This window comes from Camelus dromedarius, chromosome 9 (genome assembly GCF_036321535.1).
Source record: "Camelus dromedarius isolate mCamDro1 chromosome 9, mCamDro1.pat, whole genome shotgun sequence".
Classification (NCBI taxonomy): Eukaryota; Metazoa; Chordata; class Mammalia; order Artiodactyla; family Camelidae; genus Camelus; species Camelus dromedarius.
The window spans coordinates 35,537,573-35,557,144 of NC_087444.1; the positions used below are offsets into that span (position 1 = coordinate 35,537,573).

Below are 19,572 nucleotides of genomic sequence, written 5' to 3' on the forward strand. Positions count from 1 at the left end.
TAACAAAAAAACTATACATGTGTTTAATGGCATATAAAATATTGTGCATATTTTACACTTTTCTGAGACCAAGGGAGTAAGCCTGTTGCCCCTGAAACTCTGTCGACAGACTAGAACAGGGACTGGGAAACTATGACCTCAGGGCCAAATGTAGCCCCCTACCTGTTTCTGTAAATAAAGGTTTATTGAAACACAGCCACACCTATTCACATTCAAATTGTCTATGATTGTGTTCTTGCTATAATGGCAAAGTCAAGTAGTTGTGGCACTATCTGGTCTTTTCAGAAGAAGTTTGCTGATCCTATTCTAAAATCATGAAAATTGTCTTCAGTCATGAAGGACAGAGATGTTAATAAGAACCTCTTTCTACTTACATTGTGATGATGGTTATCATGACAGTCAATTCTTCTGGTAGAGGTGATAATTAGCAACAAATAGCTAAATGGCAGGGAGAAGAAACCAAAGACTGACTAACAAAAGATCTGCAAGCTGGACATCTAGGACCTGACTGCATGATAAATATTAGAGATATATGAAGTGGGGGAACTATCCTGGGTCTGAATGGTAACTCAATGAGACCCTGCTCTGCCTCCCAGCCTACCTGTTCTGCCAGCCAGGCAATGTGCTTGACCTCCTTGCTGCCTCCCGCTGTACTGGTTGCACCAAGCATGGCATTGAGTTCAGCCAACACCTGTGGGAGGAGAGCCATTATGTTGGTGTGGATAGCTACGAACCAGGAGTGTGCTGTGGCTGTATCCTTGCAGCGTAGGATCAACGTGTTCCTGCTATCAGGAGAATGTAGCTCTATCAATCTGCGTGGAAAAAGAAAAAAAAAAGTGAGCTAGATCAGAAGTCATCAAACCTGCCAGGGTTAAACATACATAACCGAAAATCTACTTTAATTTTACATTCTAGAATATAAATACTTTCTCTTAATTCCTTATGCTCCAAATCCAGAGAAATCCATATATGGAAAGGTGATCACCAGAAAGACTAACTGCTAGGTTTGTTGTTTCAGTGTTAATGTAATGACTTAAGAAGAGGGAACCTATTGTATCTATAGTATTGTGTCTATAGTAGAACACTTCACTTTGTCTTAATTTCCATGTCCAAGAAATGGAAAGCATGTTTGTTGAATTTCATAGGTACATTGTAAAGAAGGAACTAATATTTTTTTAAGTACTTAAAAAATTCTGGTATATGGTATTGCTAGGCAAAAAAAAAAAAAAAAAAAAAAACCTACTGCCAAATAGTGAACTGAATTTCCATTGTGTGAAATAAAGAAAACAGCTGAAGAATATGACTGAAAATTTGGAATTGTTTTTTAGGGTCTGGGTAACACTATATGATTAAATTATGCACTGAGTCACAGAAAAATTAGTTAAGAGATCTTCAGCTCTATGACTATTATCTGTTAATGCTCAACTGAGAACAATCTGTACTTCAAAAGTAACCTTTAGGAATTATCTAATTTTTTTTAGATAATTGAACAGAAAAAATTCCTTATAAAGCAATTTACTGGATACTGCTTTATGTTCTGGTCAAAGTTTTTGCCAAGATGAATTTTAAAAGTCAATAAATCAATGACTAAAATATATATACTGCTGTGAACATATATATCTTTCAAAATGGAAAAATAAAAAGCTCTTAGGAGTGTTTTCCATGATAGACTAGAAATTGACAAACTGCCACTGACCAAGGAGAGATCTTTTTATTCTTTTATCTTTCTGAAGATAGTTTTTGCTTCCTTGAAGCACTGTTACCAGATCCCACACTACCTGGCAAAGACAAGCAGTTTACATGTACCCTAGCTTTCTGCCTTGAAGCTTTCATTCCTTTCTTTTGTCATATTTCTAAACTGTTTACAATTCCAAATATTTTAATTTGCCATATTTAATATGGCAAATATTCAATCTCAACTCGGGTCAGTCCTTTCTTTCTCAAACATTTGAGAATCTACTTCATGCCATATACTATCCTTGACACTGTGTTAGAGACACAGTGGTGAAAAAGATAAGATAGAAAAAATTAGTCTCTACTCTCACTAGGCCTATCATCTAATGGGGAAGGCAGAAAATTCACAATTAATTAATAAACAATTACAGGTCACAAAAACCACTTCTGTAAACTACATACATGACTACTATGAAGTTCTTGGCTAAAAAAGGTACTCCCAAGGTGGAGGTGGCAGAGGAGGACTGCAATGGATACCTCTGTACCTCTGGGGCACTCTTACCAAGCTGGGGTCATGTTATGAGACAGTTTATAAACACATCTACCTGGTACCTGTCTACTTATCCACTCACCTGCCCTCCCACTGGAATTACCTTTACAGTTCTAGGGCAATAGCGAAGTAAGCCAAAAGTTCTAGAAAGTAGCCAAAACATAAAATAAGATCAATGAATAGCCAAAACCCTTAACAAAGCCCAGACTCAAAAGTTCATATTATTCAGAGGAGTATCTTTAGATAGCAAGTCACATGTGATTTGGTTTTTGTTTTAGTTACAGTTCTGATGAATTTATTTGATTTTGTATCCTACAGCTTAACACAGTGAGAAGTAGCTTGGTACCAAAATTTTGGGAGTTTTGAATAGCAGGTTAAGTCTGGATATTAATCAGAAAGCAACACGGAATCACTGAGGACTCAATATGATCAAAACAATGAATCAAAAAATTTTTTATGAGTTATCTGTACATCCATGTTCATAGCAGCATCACTCACAACAGCCAAAAGGTGGAAATAACCCAGATGTCCATCAAGAGAATGGATAAACAAAATGTGGTATATATATACACAATGGACTCTCATCAGCTTTAAAAAGGAAGTAAACTCTGACCCAAGCTACAACATGGGTGAATCTTGAGGATGTTATTCTAAATGAAGTAAGCCTGTCACAAAAGAGATAATATTTTATGAGTCCATTTACATGAGGTATCTAGAGTAGTTAAACTCATAGAAACAAAAAGTAGAATGGTAGTTGCCAGGGGCTGGGAGGATGGAGAAATGGGGAGTTATTTAATGAGTGTAGTATTAGTTTTGCAAAATGAAAAAGTTCTGAAGATTGGTATTACAATGATATGAACATACTTAACACCACTAAAAAATGATTAATATGGTAAATTTTATGTTACATGTATTTTACCACAACTAAAAATTTAGAAATAAATAAATTTAAAAATAATCTTATGGTGGGATGTAAGATGGATTACAATAGAGAAAGAAATGACCTGGGAAGATTTAATTGGACCCAAGAAGGATGAGACTACACAGAGCTCACCAGTGGGACACAGACTCCTAGGCAGGAGGAACTCCTCCATCCTAAAGGCCTAGCACAAGTAGAGAGAGGAAGAAAAGAGATCTCTGACAGTTTAAGAGTCATATTGACCTTTCCTTAGTTCTCTGTTATAATACTTATTCCTTTTAATGTAATTTTTCACTGTATCAATTGTTGCTGTCATAGTCCTTAAAATAAAGATTTGTTGGCTAAAAAGTGATTATATTATCTAGAAGAAAAATAGTTATGTATTTGTTATGGGAAGATTTAAAACAGTACACTACACTAGATAACAATAAAATATTGCACAAAAATGTAGTCATCTCTGTTATAATCCTTTTGATGAGTTAATAACTGTATTCCTCAGAGAAACTGCTCAAATAATCATTAAAGTAGCTAAACTTACTTTGGGTTAAATTTACTTAATGACAACTATCTATAAAATGTACTGCTAGATTATTAGATAATATATGTGTACAAACTCAAAGCAGGTTATTTTATATTTTACTATTTACACTAATCTCAAAAATAAAAAGGTTTTCTAGAACTTTCCATATAAGATGGCAGTTGAGCACATACATCTATTCTACTCTTTCCCAAAATCCCACTAAAAACAATTGAAGGGGATTAAAAAATAATAATAAACTTTTTTTGAGCAGTATCAAGTTTACAGAAAAAAAAAAAAAAAAAAAAAAAAAAAAAAAGAGCAAAAAGAACAGAGAGCTCCCAAATACTCCAAATACTCCTGGCTGCCCCTCATCCTACTAGCATAGTGCATTAGTGTGGTACAACTGTTGCAACTGATGAGCCAATATTGATACATTATTAACTAAAGTCTTGGTTCACTCTGTGTTGTACATTCTATGGATTTTGATGAAAGTATAATGACATATCTACCATTACAGTATTACTCAGAATAACAGTTTCACTGCCCTAAAAATCCTTTGTGCTCCACTTACTGATTCCTCCAGCACTCAACCCCTGACCCGTAACTCCTAGCAACTGCTGATCTTTTCACTGTCTCCAAGGAATCATATGGTATGTAACCCTTTCAGATTGGCTTCTTTCATTTAAGTTTCCTCCATGTCCTTTGTGGCTTGAGAGCTCATTTCTTTTTATCACTGAATAATATTCCCCTGTCTGAATGTGCCATAGTTTGTTTTATCCATTCACCTATTGAAGGACTTCTTGGTTGCTTTCAATTTTTGGCAATTATTATTAAAGCACGTGTGTGTAGGTTTTTGTTTGGACAGAAGTTTTTAATTTTCAACTCCTTTGGGTAAATACCAAGGAGCACAACTGCTAGGTCACATGTTAAGAGTACATTTAGCTTTGTAAGAAACTATGAAACTGTCTTCCAAAGTAGCTGCACCAGTTTGCATTCCCTCTAAAAATGAATGAGAGTTCCTGTTGCTGAACATCCTTGCCAGCATGTGGTGTTGTCAGATGGATTCTGGCTATTCTAATATGTGTGCAGTGGTATCTCATTGTTTTAATTTGCAGCTTCCTAATGGCAGATGATGTTGAGCACCTTTTATATGCTTATTTGTCATCTGTATTTCTTCTCTGGTGAGGTGTCTTTTCAGATTTATTGCCCATTTTTAAATTAGGTTGTTTTCTTACTGTTGAGTTTTAGGAACCCACTGTACATTTTGAATATCAATTCTTTATCTGATATGTATTTTACAAAGATTTTCTCCCTGTCCGTGGATTGTATTTTCATTCTCTTAACAGTGTGCAATGGTTAATTTTATGTGTCAACTTGACGGGGCTAAGGGATGTCCCGATGCTGGTAAAACATTTCTGGATTTGTCTGTGAAGGTGTTTCTGGGATAGATTAGCATCATCAGTAGACTGAGTATTAGTGGCCCTCGCCAGTTTAGGTAGGCATCATCCAATCCATTCAGGACATGAATAGAACAAAAAAGCAGAGGAGGGGCAAATTTGCTCTCTGCTTGAGTTGGGACATCCATCTTCTTTTCCTGCCCTCAAATATTGGCTCTTCTGACAAAAAAAAGATTAATATAATGCCGTTTGTAACAATATATATGGACCTAGAGGTTATCATATTAAGTGAAATAAGTCAGAAAAAGACAAACACATATGATATCACTTATATGTGGAGTCTAAAAAAAGACAAATTTTATTTACAAACCAGAAATAGACTCACCGACACAGAAAACAAACTATGGCTACCAAAGGAGAAATGAGGGGAAGGATAAATTAGGAGTTTGGGTTTAACAGACACACACTACTATATACAAATAGATAAAGAACAAGGATCTACTGTATAGCACAGGGAACTATATTCAATTTCTTGTAAATCAACTACACTTCAATAAAGAAACAAACAAAAAAACTCCAACATTGGCTCTCCTGGTTCTTGGGCCTCTGAACTTGGACTAAGTTGTATGATGGGCTTTCCTGGATCTCAGCTTACAGGAAGCAGATCATGGGACTTCTTGGCCTCCATAATCACATGACCTAATCCCTATAATAAATCTATCTTATCTTATCTTATCTTATCTTATCTTATCCATCCACCCTTTTGGTAGTTTCTCTGCAGAATCCTAATAATATACAGTGTCTTTTATAGAGCAGAAGTTTTAAATTTTAATGAAGTTCAACTTACCAATTTTTTCTTTCATATACTGTGCTTTGTTATCACTGAACTTTAAAGGGGATTTTAAAAAAGCATAATCCTCCAAGCTCAGGGAGAAGAGAAGAGCAACTCCAACAAAATTTTGGAAGCTGGCAAGCAGACAGAGGAGTTAAATGACTTAGCAGACCTAAGAAAAGTGGGGAGAGTCAAATCTGAGCCAGTCCATGTTGCAGAATCCCAAAGAGGCTGGGGAATTGGAGGCACCAGTTGCCTCTGGGAGTGGGAGTAAAGCATGCAGCTAAAATAAAGAGGCTGGCTGAATGTTTCAGCATGCTCCACACCCAACGGCCAGTGACTGCCCCACCCTCAGCCCAGCAAAATATTCACATTCACCCTCATCCCACCAAAATGAGTGGAAGAGCCAGTGATGTTCTTAATGCAGACCCTCTATCAGGCTGGTCATTTTCTATAAAGGCTATTTATTTCCACCTGGTTGTTATGGCACTCTAACCAGCTTAACATCCTTAATCACATGCTAAAAGTTCAGTTGCAAAATCATGATGAAAAATTGCTTTCACTCCTCCCACTGACCTACTTAGCACTAAAGACAGGAATCAGTTCATCCTTCTCTAGCCACAAAACATTCACCTTCTGAAAAAGGCTTTACATCTCATATAGTTCCTAGGACAGTCTCTTAGACAGAGCTCCTTTGACAGTCTATAAACTCTGAAAATCCCGATGTCAAAGATCCTAATTTTTAATAACTGGAAGAATGGAAAGTAAGTCCATTATAAAATAAAAGTAAACCTGATTAAACATGAGAAGATACTGGGATCACAAGGCTGGAAAAAGATGAAAACAGGAAGTAAGTTAGTTCCCATGACAGAATGACCATCTTTTCATGAAAAAACAAATTTTGCAGTGTTTCTTAAAAAGTGATTGTGAAACAGAAAATTAAATTAGGAGAAACAGAAAAGAAACTCCAAAATAGGACTGATGACTCTAGGATCCAGAAGTCTGTTTTTGAAGAAGCAGCCCCTATAGCTGATAAAGGGGACAAAGTGTTTCGTAAAGTCTACTGCTGTTTTAAAAGAAAAATTCAAATGAAAACTCTGCTAATAAAAATTAGGAGTCAGTCTGCCAGTAATTGTTTGGGACCACAGGAGAGAGGAAGAGACGGCTAGAGTGTGAAGAGTTTTGGCCTCTAGTCAAACCACTGAGGATTTCCTGAGAAATGCAATCACATTTTGATCAGATGAATCAGATCATGTTTAGGTACACAGAAGGATAGGATTCTGTAAGTCCAGCCTGCTTCTTTCTTCCATTTAATAAAGTCTTTGACATAACTTATGTGTTCAAATTTAGTAATAATCATATTGTTTTATATGTCATAAAGCCAAAATTCACCTTTTACAAGGAAAACAGCCAATGTGAAGATGACTCAGACACTGTGAACCAGCTCAAAGGTAACAGATTTACATTTCCCAAAAGCAGCATTTAAGAACACCTTGTCCTCACTGAACTCCACACTGCCCACAATGCTGTTTGCTAAGGAATAGGCTCATGTTCTCTCCCTGGACTTTATCATTATTTATTTAGTTTTCACTTTCCACAATGAACCGCTTATAACTATCAGAAGCATCTAGTGAGGTCCTGAAGACTAGAGGTGAAGGAAGTAAATAAACTTCCTCCTCCTTTTTTATTCATTCTGAAGGTTTATCACTTTTTTTCAGCTCTAGACAGTGAAATTGAATCAACACAGTAAAACAAAACAAAAAAAGGATGTTTTCTTCTCATGTAGAATAAGCTTTTGATTTAGAGATTGAAGACTTTACAAAAAAATGAAGGATGAACCATAAAGAGATTCCACTACACAGCCATCAGAATAGTTCGTATTAAAAAGACTGATACTACCAATGTCGGCAAGGATGTGGAGCAATGGAAACTCTCATACACTGCTGGTGGAAGTGTAAAACAGCACAGCCACTTTGGAAAAAAGTATGGCAGTTTTCTTTTTTTTAAGCCAAACATACACCTACCATTTGAGCCAGCAAAGTGTACTCCTAAGAATTTACCCAAGAGAAATGAAAATGTATGTCCACAAAAAAAGGATGTACAAAAAAATTCATAGTAACTTTATTAATTGCAAACTGGAAATAGCTCAGGTGTCCATCAACAGGAAATTGGATAAAGAACTGTGATATATTCGTATAACATAATACTACTGAGCAATAAAAGAGAAAGAACTATTAACATATGCAACAAGATGGACGAATCTCAAAAATCTTATGCTGAGTAAAAGAATTCTATCACAAAAGAGTACATATGATATGATGACATTTATATAAAGCTTGAGAATTGTTGAAACAAATCTATGATAGAAAGAACAGTAGTAGCCCCAGAAGCTGAGAGAGGGAATTGAATGGGAAGGGGCACAAGAAAACGTTCCAGGGTAATGGTAATATTCTGTATCTTCATAGGTGTGGGTTATAAAATTGTATGCACCTATCAAAAGTTATAATTTGTGTATTTTATTGTATGCAAATATTATCTCAGAAGAAAAAAAGCTACAGTGAAATACTGAACTCTAGTTACTCATATGCATGGTTGAGTATTTAGAGGGACGTATATTAATGTGTGCAACTCACTTTGAAATATATTAGTAAAAATTAAGATGGATTGACAGATAGATGGGCCAATGTGTGATAATGCAAACATAGTAAAATTGTTAATGGTAGAATCTAGGTGGTGGGAAAATGAGGGCTGACTACAAAATTATTTTGACTTTGCTATATATTTAAAGATTTTCATAATAAAATGTTAGAAAAAAAAGAAGAATGATGGGAAGCCACTTGCCTACATAGCACTTAAAAACCAGATTCATAAATATTTTCCAGATTAGGGAAAATCTAAGCCTATTTTTGGCTCAGAGTTTTACAAAAGACTATGTGGAAGATTAAGATTTCCAAAGAGAAATATGGTCAGTTATATAAGGCTGCTATATGATAAATGTCTTGGTGACAGATGTCCTGATGAACTTATTTTTGCTGTTCCTACATGTACTGTTTTTCTCCATGGCTTTAAATGTTGCAGCTGTGTTACCGGTCATGACATTTCCTTTGATGGAGCTGAGATAAATTTAAGGATCAAAGAGCTCCAAGCGGTTTTATAGATATTATCTTATTTATCCTTGAAGTAGTTCTAAAGAGTATAGTTGAACAGGTATTATTATTCCATTTTACAGAAAGAAAAAACAGGAAGACATAGAAATTAAGGAAGTCATTTAAGGTCACCAACAGCACCTATAATAAGAATACATTGAGAGCATACTCTGCCAATTTTATAATCATTCTCTTACTTAATCCTCACATAATCTTTCATTTTCTACTGCTTTTGGAAAACAAATAGCTTGGCTTAAATTACAAAGTCCATCACCCTAACTTCTGTCTAACTAGTCAACAGTTCTGAACATTTTCTGTGAAGACACATAGATGTTCACATTCCTGTGGGTATAACCAAAGTTATGGATAATTTTGCCAGGTACTTGCAATTCTACTGCTTTTCTTTTTCTCTAGAAAGCACACTGGAATGCAAGTAGGAATGACATAAGAATAACCTTGAATCTCTTCCAATTTATATTTTACAAAGCAGATCATTTGCAAATTTGGTATTTCAATTAAATTAGAAATGAACTACTTTGTAGCATTAAGACTGATAATCTGCAAAAGCCTGAATCTTCTAAGACCTTTCCTTGTATAGTACACCATGGTCAAGTAGACTGAAGAATAAGGTGTGGTACAACTCTTGTAGCCCAAACTGCCCTCTCCAGTTGGTTCTGAAAACCTCTTTCAAACTTGACCATCCATCAAATGTCCTTAGCATATGTGCTAAAGAGAATGCAACCCCAAGTTTTAATAAAGGCCAAGGTTACTGAGCTCTAAAAGATGTCTTAGTGGATAATAAACTAGCATAACTGTCAGCAATACAGCCAAGTCATATCACCTTCCTCCTTCCTTTTCTCCCTACTCCCACAACCCCAGAGTTCTACAGAATCTTTATAATACTTTGCCTTTTTCTCCAAAACCCAGAAATACTAGCAGCAGTACAGGTGCTAGAGACTGAATGTTTGTGTCTCATCCCGTCCCAAATTCATATGTTAAAACCCTAACCCTCAATGTGGTAATATTAGGAGATGGGGCCTTTGAAAGGCAATTAGAGCATGAAGGCAGAGCCCTCACAGATAGAATTAGTGCTCTCATAAGAGAGACCCCAGAGAGCTCTCTAGACTCTTCTGCCATGTGAGGACATAGCAAGAAAATGACCGAGAAGTGGGCCCTCGCCAGATACTAAATCTGCCAGTGCCTTGATCCTGGACTTCCCATCATTTCCCAGAACAGTGAAAAATAAATTTCTGCTGTTTATAAGCCACCAGTCTCTGGTATTTTGTTACAGCAGCCTGAACAGACTGAGAGACAACAGGTATTGATTCTCAATCTAAGAAATGAAGTATAACGAAGAGACTTAGCCTGAATACTTTCCTCAGCCTGACAACCCGTTAACAAATTTAGTCGCTATTTGTTCTTCTTTATTACATTGTTACTCTATTCTAGTTCTTTCTCTATGGTCCCTACCACCTAATTTTTTTTAAGTCCATGATTAATAGATCATTTGAGAAAAAAAATTTAATCTGGATTTAAGAGGCAAAGGTGATTGTTTACAAATTAGATTCTTACTACATGAAAAAAATAGAAATAGCATTTCTTTAAAGATTAAGCTGTTTTTTGTATTTATTTATGATTCAATATACACACAATCTTTCACAAATAAACCTGTATATAACAAAAAGTAATTTCTATGCCTTAAACTTTTCAAAGAAAGCAAACAAAAACAATACAAATGTATCAGTATAATTTTCAAAATATGTATACAAAGTTAGGAATTAAGACTTTTTAAACTATTATTTCTTGAGAAGCTACCATGGCTCTATGCAAAGGGCTTCATGTGTGTTACCTTATTTAATCTACACGCTGAGTTAAAAAGCATTATCCTTTAAAAAAAAAAAAAACCGATAAGGATATGGAGGTTTATGGAGGTCAAGGGACTTGCCCAGAAGACTTCCTCCGAGCTGGTGCTCTAGCAGGGATTCAAACCAAGGTCTGTGTGGTTGCAGAGCTCAGCTCTTTCTTGCATATACACAACAAACTACAGAGTACGAGCTTTCACGTCCCTGTGGCCTAAAATGCCCAAGAAGGTCATTTAGCTTCTTGCTGTCTTCTGTGAACCATCCCATCCTGATTAGGCACCCGGCTGTGCATTCAGACCATAAAAGTAAAAGCACATTATAAAAAGTTTGTCCTTCACTGTGATGTCTTTGGACAAGCTTCTTTACCTCTTTTTTTCCCCCTAATCTCTAACCTAACACTAGGTTTACCAGTACCACTTCATAGCATTAATAAAGACAAAGCCATAGAACCCACATGGTTATAGAACTAGGAAAGACATAGAAATTATCCAACCCAACTCTCTCATTTTACAAATGAGGAACTGAGGTCAAGAGAAGATAACTTGCCAGTGTCACATTAGTAGTTGATGCAGCATGATCTATAATGCAGATCTCTGACTCTTTATAATATCCACAGTATAAAGAATTTCCTTCTAAGGAGATATTTGTCTAAAATTTATCTATATATGTACACACATTTGTGAAGTAGTTTAGATATGGAAGTCCAAAAATGATTCTCTCATCTCAAATTGATGTTTTCCTCTACATAATTTTGTCAACAGTCATTATTACTGCATAAAAATATGCATAAGTAATATTGTAACAAGTTCTTAAGTTGGCAAAGCTGTGAGTATGATGTTCTCCTTAGGTACAGCTCACCTGTTTTCCAGGTCCGGCATGCTTAGGTTTCTAGCAGCAAAGCACATTTTGAGAGGAATGACCTTCCTGTCCTTGGTGCTGTTTTGGTGTTTTGGAGAACCAGAGTCCTCACTGCCACTAAAGCTTGGTGACTGGGGAGCTGCACCTTCCCATGGCAGATCTGATACTAATGATGGCTTCTTGATATATGGCGTTACTTCTCGGATGAACTTTACTACGAACAGAAATCAAAGAAGAAGGTTAGTATTTTTTTTGCTTCCTATGAAAAATGACAACTGAAATATACACATACATGCACTATCTGGCATGAAGTGAAAAAATACACAAAGTTAAAGAGCCAGCACCCAGAATATTAGGATTGGAGAGTGCTTTAAGGGCATGTAATCCCAATGATATACCATTACTCTATTCTAAAAACTTTAACTTCTGAGTCTTTGCATATTGTTCCTTCTGCTTAGGACTCCTTTCTCCCTTTGTCTGTCTGGTCAACTCCATTCAAGGGCCACCTCTTCAGCAGCCTTTCCTGTCCACTCTCTCCAGGGTACTACCATTAGTTCTCTGTAACAACCTCTAAGCATCCTGCGGTGAAATCCTTTCAGTTCCCTGGCTGGTTGTGAGTTCCCCGAAGGCAGGGTTTTTGATTTATTCAATCTTGGTATCCAACATCTAGACCAGTGCCTTTTCAGTAAATGCCTGAATAAATGAGTGAAGGAAAAAATGAACCATTAAACACTTGGTAGTTGGCCATCCATGAATGAATCTGGCAATAGATTCAGTACCTCCTGAGGCAGCGCCATCTAGCTTTGGACAACTCTTAACATTTAGAAACTTCTTGAAACTTCCACCCATTGGTTTGCTGACTACTGAGGCCATAAAGAACAAACTTAATCTTTTCTCTTCTACATGAAAACCCTTCAAATAGCTGCAGACTGGATTATCTCTCTCTCTTCTCCAATTTAGAACTATGTATCTCTAGTTCAGGTCAATTCAACTCAACCAACATTTTTAGCTGCCTTCCAAGTGTCAGTCATTAGGTTAGCCACTGAGAATTCAAGTGCAAATGAGGCATGGATCCTGCCCTCAAGGAGTGCCCAGTATAGTACAGGAGACAGCTATGTAAACAAACCACTATAGTTTTCAAAAACAAGTACAAAAATAAAGTATAGTCAAAATAAGGTATTTCCATTAATGGCAGCCCCTAATTAAAATACAGCTTTTAAGAGATGGGAAACTTTTTCCTTTTTAAGTTCAACTTTAGGACTCATATAAAATACTTCTTTTACCTCAGTCATGACTGGCAACCACTGTCATTTGAGGCATAGTGTTCTTACTTCAAAAACTAGACAGACTGAAGATTACTAAAATCTAAAATAGCATTAGAAATGTCAATAAATACTTGAATATAGATAAATCAGTCACCATTTCCTCTGCAAACATCAATATATTCTACATCAGTATTCTACCTCCTTTCAAATTCCATTGTGGTAGGTCATTAGCATCATAGGAACTGAAAAACTAGAAAGGTATCAATCCTTATCAATGTCATAATAGCTAGTATTAATATTTTATAGCATTAGAAGCTTTATAAGCCTATGAAATTTTACTAAGAAAGAGATTACTAAATCTAAAAAATGATCAGATATGCTTCTAAAAACACAGCTAACAACAGTCTTTAAAATTTTGGGTTTTTTAAAATAGGTAATGCATGCACATAACAAAATTCAAAAGGTATAAAAGATTTTATAATAAAAAATGTGTATTTTTAGCAGCCCAATTCCCATCCCTGGAGGCAATCATTGTATGGTCTTCCAGTGATATGCTAAGCATATATAAAAATACACACACACATATGTATATCTACATATACACACAATGGTAGTATATTATGCTGTGTTTCCACATCTTGCTTTTTTTACTTAATAATAGTGATAACAGTCTTTTATAACCCTAGCATTCTACAGCTCACTCTACATGATACGGTGATAGAGAGGCCTTTGGAATCACACAGACCGGTTCAAATACTAACTACTAACTGTGCTTGCTACTTCAGAACTGTATGCTCTCACTTGACAGCTCTGAGGCCCTCATCTATAAAATGGCAGTAACACTAAGCAAGTAAAAATTCTAGGCATCTACTAAACATTCAATAAATAGTAGATGTTTTTCTTCTCCTTCCCTAAATTAAAAAGTTAGAGAAGTTTAAAAAAGTTAACAGCAATCAGTAGAATAGGCAAAATTATTTTCTTATAAGTTATTAAATAAGATCTGCTGAAGTTAAGCATAATTCTAGAAAATATAATAATGCTAATGCCAGCATTTAGATAGAGTTTATATGTGTTTGTATATGTGTGTGTGCTTTCTATGTATAGTTATGTGTATTTCTAGGTGGAGAGAGTAAAAGCTAGATGACTCGGGTCACCAAGGAGATTTTTTCATCCTAGAAGAATGAGCAGGGGTGCAGCCAGTATATCCCTTGAGTGGCTGACTCAGGCATTTCAATACATACTTTAGCTTAGCTTTGTGCTTTCAAGAGAGAATTAGATCACAACAACTTTGGCAGAAATTCTTAAAATTTCCAGTCACTGCCAATGGCAAAGACTTGCTCTTTTGAACATTTAAGGCAATATACGAACTGCTGGATTACCAACTGGGGGAAATTAAAGAGATTCTAAATCACTACTCTTTTTACTTAATTGAAGTGTAGTCAGTTTACAATGCATCAATGATTTCTGGTGTACAGCATAATGCTTCAGTCATACATATACATACATATATTTATTTTCATATTCTCTTTCATTATAGGTTACTACAAGATATTGAATATATTTCTCTGTAATATACAGAAGAAACTTGTTTATATATTTTATATATACTAGTTAATATTTGCAAACCTCAAACTCCCAATTCATCCCTTCCCGCCCACTTCCCCCTAGTAACCATAAGATTGTTTACTATGTCTGAGTCTATTTCTGTTTTATAGGAAGTTCATTAGTGTTTTCTTTTTTTTTTTTAATTCCACATATGACTGATATCATATGGTATTTTTCTTTCTTTCTGGCTTACTTCACTTAGAATGATGATCTCCAGATCCATCCATGTTGCTGCAAATGACATTATTTCATTCTTTTTTATGGCTGAGTAGTATTCCACTATATAAATATATCACAGCTTCTTTATTTAGTCATCTGTTGATGGACATTTAGGTTGTTTCCATGTCTCGGCTATTGTATATAGAGCTGATATGAACATTGGGGTGCATGTGTCTTTTCAAAGTAGAGTTCTCTTTGGATATATGTCCAGGAGTGGGATTGCTGGATCATATCGTAAGTCTATTTTTAGTTGTTTGAGGAATCTCCATACTGTTTCCCCTAATGGCTGCACCAAACTGCAGTCCTACCAACAGTGTAGGAAGGTTCCCTTATCTCCATGCCCTCTCTGGCATTTGTCGTTTGTGGACTTTTTAATGATGGCCATTCTGACTGGTGTAAGGTGATACCTCATTGTAGTTTTGATTTCCATTTCTCTGATAACTAGCAATATTGAGCATTCTTCCATGTGCTTATTAGCCATTTGTATGTTTTCACTGGATTATTGCTTGTTTAGGTCTTCTGCCAATTTCTGGACTGGGTTGTTTGTTTGTTTTTTTACTAAGTTATATGAGCTGTTTATATATTCTGGAAATTAAACCTTTGTCAGTCACATCATTTGCAAACATTTTCTCCCATTCCAGAGGCTGTCATCTTGTTTTGCTTATGGTTTCCTTTGCTGTGCTAGATGACTACCCTTGAATATTACAGTGGTTAGAAAAGCCCTCTTTACGATGTACTGAGAAGTTCATTTGATCACAGAGTAGCATCAATGAGCTGATTACTGCACACATACTTAAATAAAACAGTCATATACACACAACCTATTGCATGGCCTTATTAAAAGAGCAATGAGTTTTACCTGAGTTGATGACCATGGCATTGACACCCCCATCTAACTGGTTACCCATAATGGCTGAAGAACCATAAATAGACATCTGTTTCTAATTTACCTGAGATTTGGAAAAGGTGTAAAGTTAACAGTGTTCTGTTTAAGCCCTATCCTTAGATCTCTCCAGTTGCCATAATGCTTTAACCTGGGTAACTGGCTGGATAAGCAAAACCTCTACACTCCCACATAGCATTCAGGTAGACTCAGAACCCATGATCTATTTCAGAATTACTTCTCCTGATAGTTAAAGATCATCCTCAAAATGTTTAATTAAACTCTGATGTTTATAATGTTTTAGGTGTTTAGATGCTGAAGTTAATCTTCTTTCTTCTATGCACTGCTCATTTTATTGAAAATGAAGGGGGCTTCCCTCTACCCTAAAAGTAACAATATAATTAATCCCTTCTCTTTAGAATGAGAAAAACACATACATGTACTGTACACATACCTAGAAAGACATCTTGAAGGATTTTAATCAAAATATCAATAGTGCTTAGATATGGGCATAGAATTGCCTTTTTTTCTTTATGTAGTCAGTATATTTGAAATTTTTGAGTCCGAAGCATTTATTTTTAAAAACCACGTCATTTAAAAAGGAAGAAAACTTATTTTGAAACCTTGCTCAAACTAAACACAGAACCACCTTAAACTGAAATCTTGTTGAGCCTTCAAAAAGTATAATGCACTGGATAGGATCCAAGATCCAACTGATTCTTACTGAATTCCATGCTCTAATAAGTAGGGTTAAAGGGGGTCCATGTATATTAACAAGGTACACTGGTATCCTGGTTTGGGGCATTAGGCAGCACCTGATTTTAAACTGAATGCCATATATGTGGCTTTTAAAAGCTTATCCAAAAGATACTTCACGGGGAGGGTATAGCTCAGTGGTAGAGTGCATGCCTAGTATGCATGAGGTCCTGGGTTCAATCCCCAGTACCTCCATTAGAATAAATAAATAAATAAACCTAATTATCTCCTCCACCCCCCTAAAAAAAAAAAAAAAAAAGAATGCACTATCAAAAGATACTTCATAGTGCAGACCTAACCTACAGGCTGCAAACACAAGTATTCTGGTAAATCAATCATTTCCCTTATAAGCATCAATCTCTCATATAATCATTACTTTCCTCTTTTATCTCTAATGCTTATCGTTTTCTTGTCTCATCAAGTGACCTTTACTATGAGGTTAAGTGAAACTAAACAGGTCAGACAATGTGGGGAGAATGGTGCCATTCTTTCCCCTGCTTTTGCAAGCAAGTCTGTTTCTGACTTAACCTTAGGGTAGAAGAGCAGGCTTTTCATTTTGCTGACAAATGAGTTATGTCAACATCACTGTTAAAGTATTCTCCCAAGAAGCTTCTCCTCAACCGCATCTCCAGCTCCACCTCCAAATCAAGAATCTGATAGATGACCACCAAAACCATTAAGAAGGAATTATTTTACTTTCAGTAAAAAGCCTTTTATATTCTTAACTTGCAGGTGTCTTTCAGCTCAAGTCTCTTACCATTTAGTTTGAGTAGACTGCACAGTCTAGGCTTTGGTGATGTGAAACCCTGAATGTGTTCACAGTGACTCTGGCTTCACTATATCTTTTCATTTTCAAGTAACACTGCAAAGCCTCCAATTTACTGAGCTCTTGTGTCAAGAACTGTTTTGGGAACTTAGAATAATACATTTGTGAACAAAACATGAAAAAAAAAGGATAAATGTAATGAATAAGTAAACTATATTCTAGAAAAATAAAAACATGTTCACATAAAAGTCTGTTCACGAATGTTTTTAGCAGTTCTATTTCTAAGTGCCAAAACTGGAAGCAACTCAAATTTCTTTTAATGGGTAAATGAATAAATTGCAGTACAGCCAGAGAACAGAATGCTACTTGGTGATAAAAAGGAAAATGAACTATCAATACACCAAGCAACTTGGATGAATCTCAAAGGCTTATGCTGAATAAAAGAAGCCAGTGTCAAAGGGTTACATACGTGGGAGGAGGGTATAGCTGAATGGTATAGCTCCCGGGTTCAATCCCCAGTTCCTCCATTAAATTAAATAAGTAAATAAATAAACCTAATTAACTCCCCCCCCAAACAAAAAACAAACATTTTTAAAAGTTAAATTTAAAAAGAAAACTAAAAAAAAAAAAAGGTTATATACTGTATGATTCTATTATTGAAAAGTTAAAACTATCTGAAGATAGGGATGGGGAAGATGTGATTAGTTTTTTGGAGCATAGAACTGTCCTATATCCTTATTGTGGTGATGCTCACAAGAACTTATACATCCGTTAAAATTCACAGAATTGTATACCATATGGGGACATGGGGGAGCAAATTTTACTGCACGATAATTAAAAAATGAAATAAATTATATAGTATAAGACACTAAAAATTATAGAAAAGGAAAAACAATAAAGGAAGGTGGATCAGGACTGCTGCAGGGGGTCAATCTGCAACTGTAAATAAGGTGGTTAGGTGAACTCCATTATGAAGACATTTGAGCAATGACTTAAAGGGGGTGAGGGACTTAGTCATGGAGATATTTGGAAGAAGCATTCCTGAGGGAAGAACAGTGGTAAAGCAGTAAGTAAGGCCAATGTGACTAGCATAGGGTAATTGAAGGGGAAAGAGTACAAAATGGAGTCACAGAGGTATAGGGAATGGGTAGTGCAGGTCATTGAAAGAACTTCGGCTTTTATTCTGAAATAGGAAGCCATCGAGAGGTATGAGCAGAGCAGTGACATGATCTAACTTGTATTTTAATCATTCTCACCACTTTGTTGAAAATAGAGTGAAAGACAACAAGGGAAGAAGCAGGAAGACCAACTGGAAGGTTATCACAGGTGAGAGATTATGCGAGTTGGGCCAGGGTGACAGGAGTGGAGGTGGTGAAAAATGGTCAGATTCTCTACTGAAGGTAGACCTACTCAAATGACCTGACAGATTGGTGAAGTGGGGTTATGAAAAAGAGAGAAACTGAGGATGACACTGAGATTTTTGTCCTAAAAAACAGGAATGATAAAATCACCATCAACAGGTTTAGAAGGAAAGGTCAGTAAACTGAGACATACATTAGGCAATCAAATCTAGCAGGCAGTCAGATATGAGTTTGCAGTTCAGGAGATGGATCTGGGCCGGAGCTATAAATATGGGAGCTGCTGGCATGTGGCTGATATTTAAGGCCACGAGACTGGGTAAGATCACCATATTAGTCAGGGTCCCAGCAGGAAACAGACATCATGGGGTTAATAAAAGGACAATTTATAAAGGTGTGGATAAGAGTTCAGGGAAACCACAAGGAAAAATAGAGTGTGATATCCTGTTTCTACACCCAGGCCTGAAGGGACTAGGAGAGGAAGTAGTTATTAGGCCCAGGAGAGAGTCCTGTAGAGAACTAACTTGGGAGGAGCAGTGACCTTCAGTCAGTTCACCAGACTGCAGTGACCCTGCAGATTGGGAGCCAAGAGGATAAATGCTCCAACCTCACTCTACTGCCTCTTTTCCCCCAGTGTCCTGTTGGATCTCCATACTGGTTAAACTCAACAAAAGCCAAAGGGCAAGGAAACCTGTTGATGTGGTACAAGCAGGTCAGCATCCTGGGTCAGAAAGCAGGTAGAGAAAGAGAAGTGGACCTAAAGGGACAAACAGAAGACTTTCAGCACCATTACCAAAGAAGTGCGCATAGACAAGAGGACACTCCACTATTAAAGGGCTGGGGAGAAAAGAAGGAACAGCAAGAGACAGGAGCCCCATGAGAGACAAGTACTCCACAGAAACACTGGCCTAAAACAGTTCCAAGTTTACCCAAACTGGAAAAGCCTTGTCTTGATCTTACTA

At 36.3% G+C, this 19,572-nt stretch overlaps 1 protein-coding gene, 1 long non-coding RNA gene and 1 other non-coding gene across 3 annotated transcripts in view; 2 read left to right on the plus strand and 1 right to left on the minus strand.

Moving 5' to 3' along the window:
* SNTB2 (syntrophin beta 2) overlaps nt 1–19,572 on the minus strand; it is a 90,061-nt gene that overhangs the window by 34,662 nt on the left and 35,827 nt on the right. The window contains exons 2-3 of the mRNA XM_010979226.3: nt 11,759–11,972; nt 602–812 (exon numbers count right to left, since the gene is read on the minus strand). Coding sequence (XP_010977528.3) covers nt 602–812; nt 11,759–11,972 — 425 coding nt within the window. The remainder of the gene's footprint in view (nt 1–601; nt 813–11,758; nt 11,973–19,572) is intronic.
* On the plus strand, nt 11,904–19,512 carry LOC135322029 (uncharacterized). The gene is made up of 3 exons (XR_010382278.1): nt 11,904–11,997; nt 18,526–18,578; nt 19,245–19,512. It is a non-coding gene; the product is annotated as an uncharacterized LOC135322029 (long non-coding RNA).
* Nucleotides 16,609–16,681, plus strand: TRNAT-AGU (transfer RNA threonine (anticodon AGU)). Its single transcript has one exon. It is a non-coding gene; the product is annotated as a tRNA-Thr (tRNA).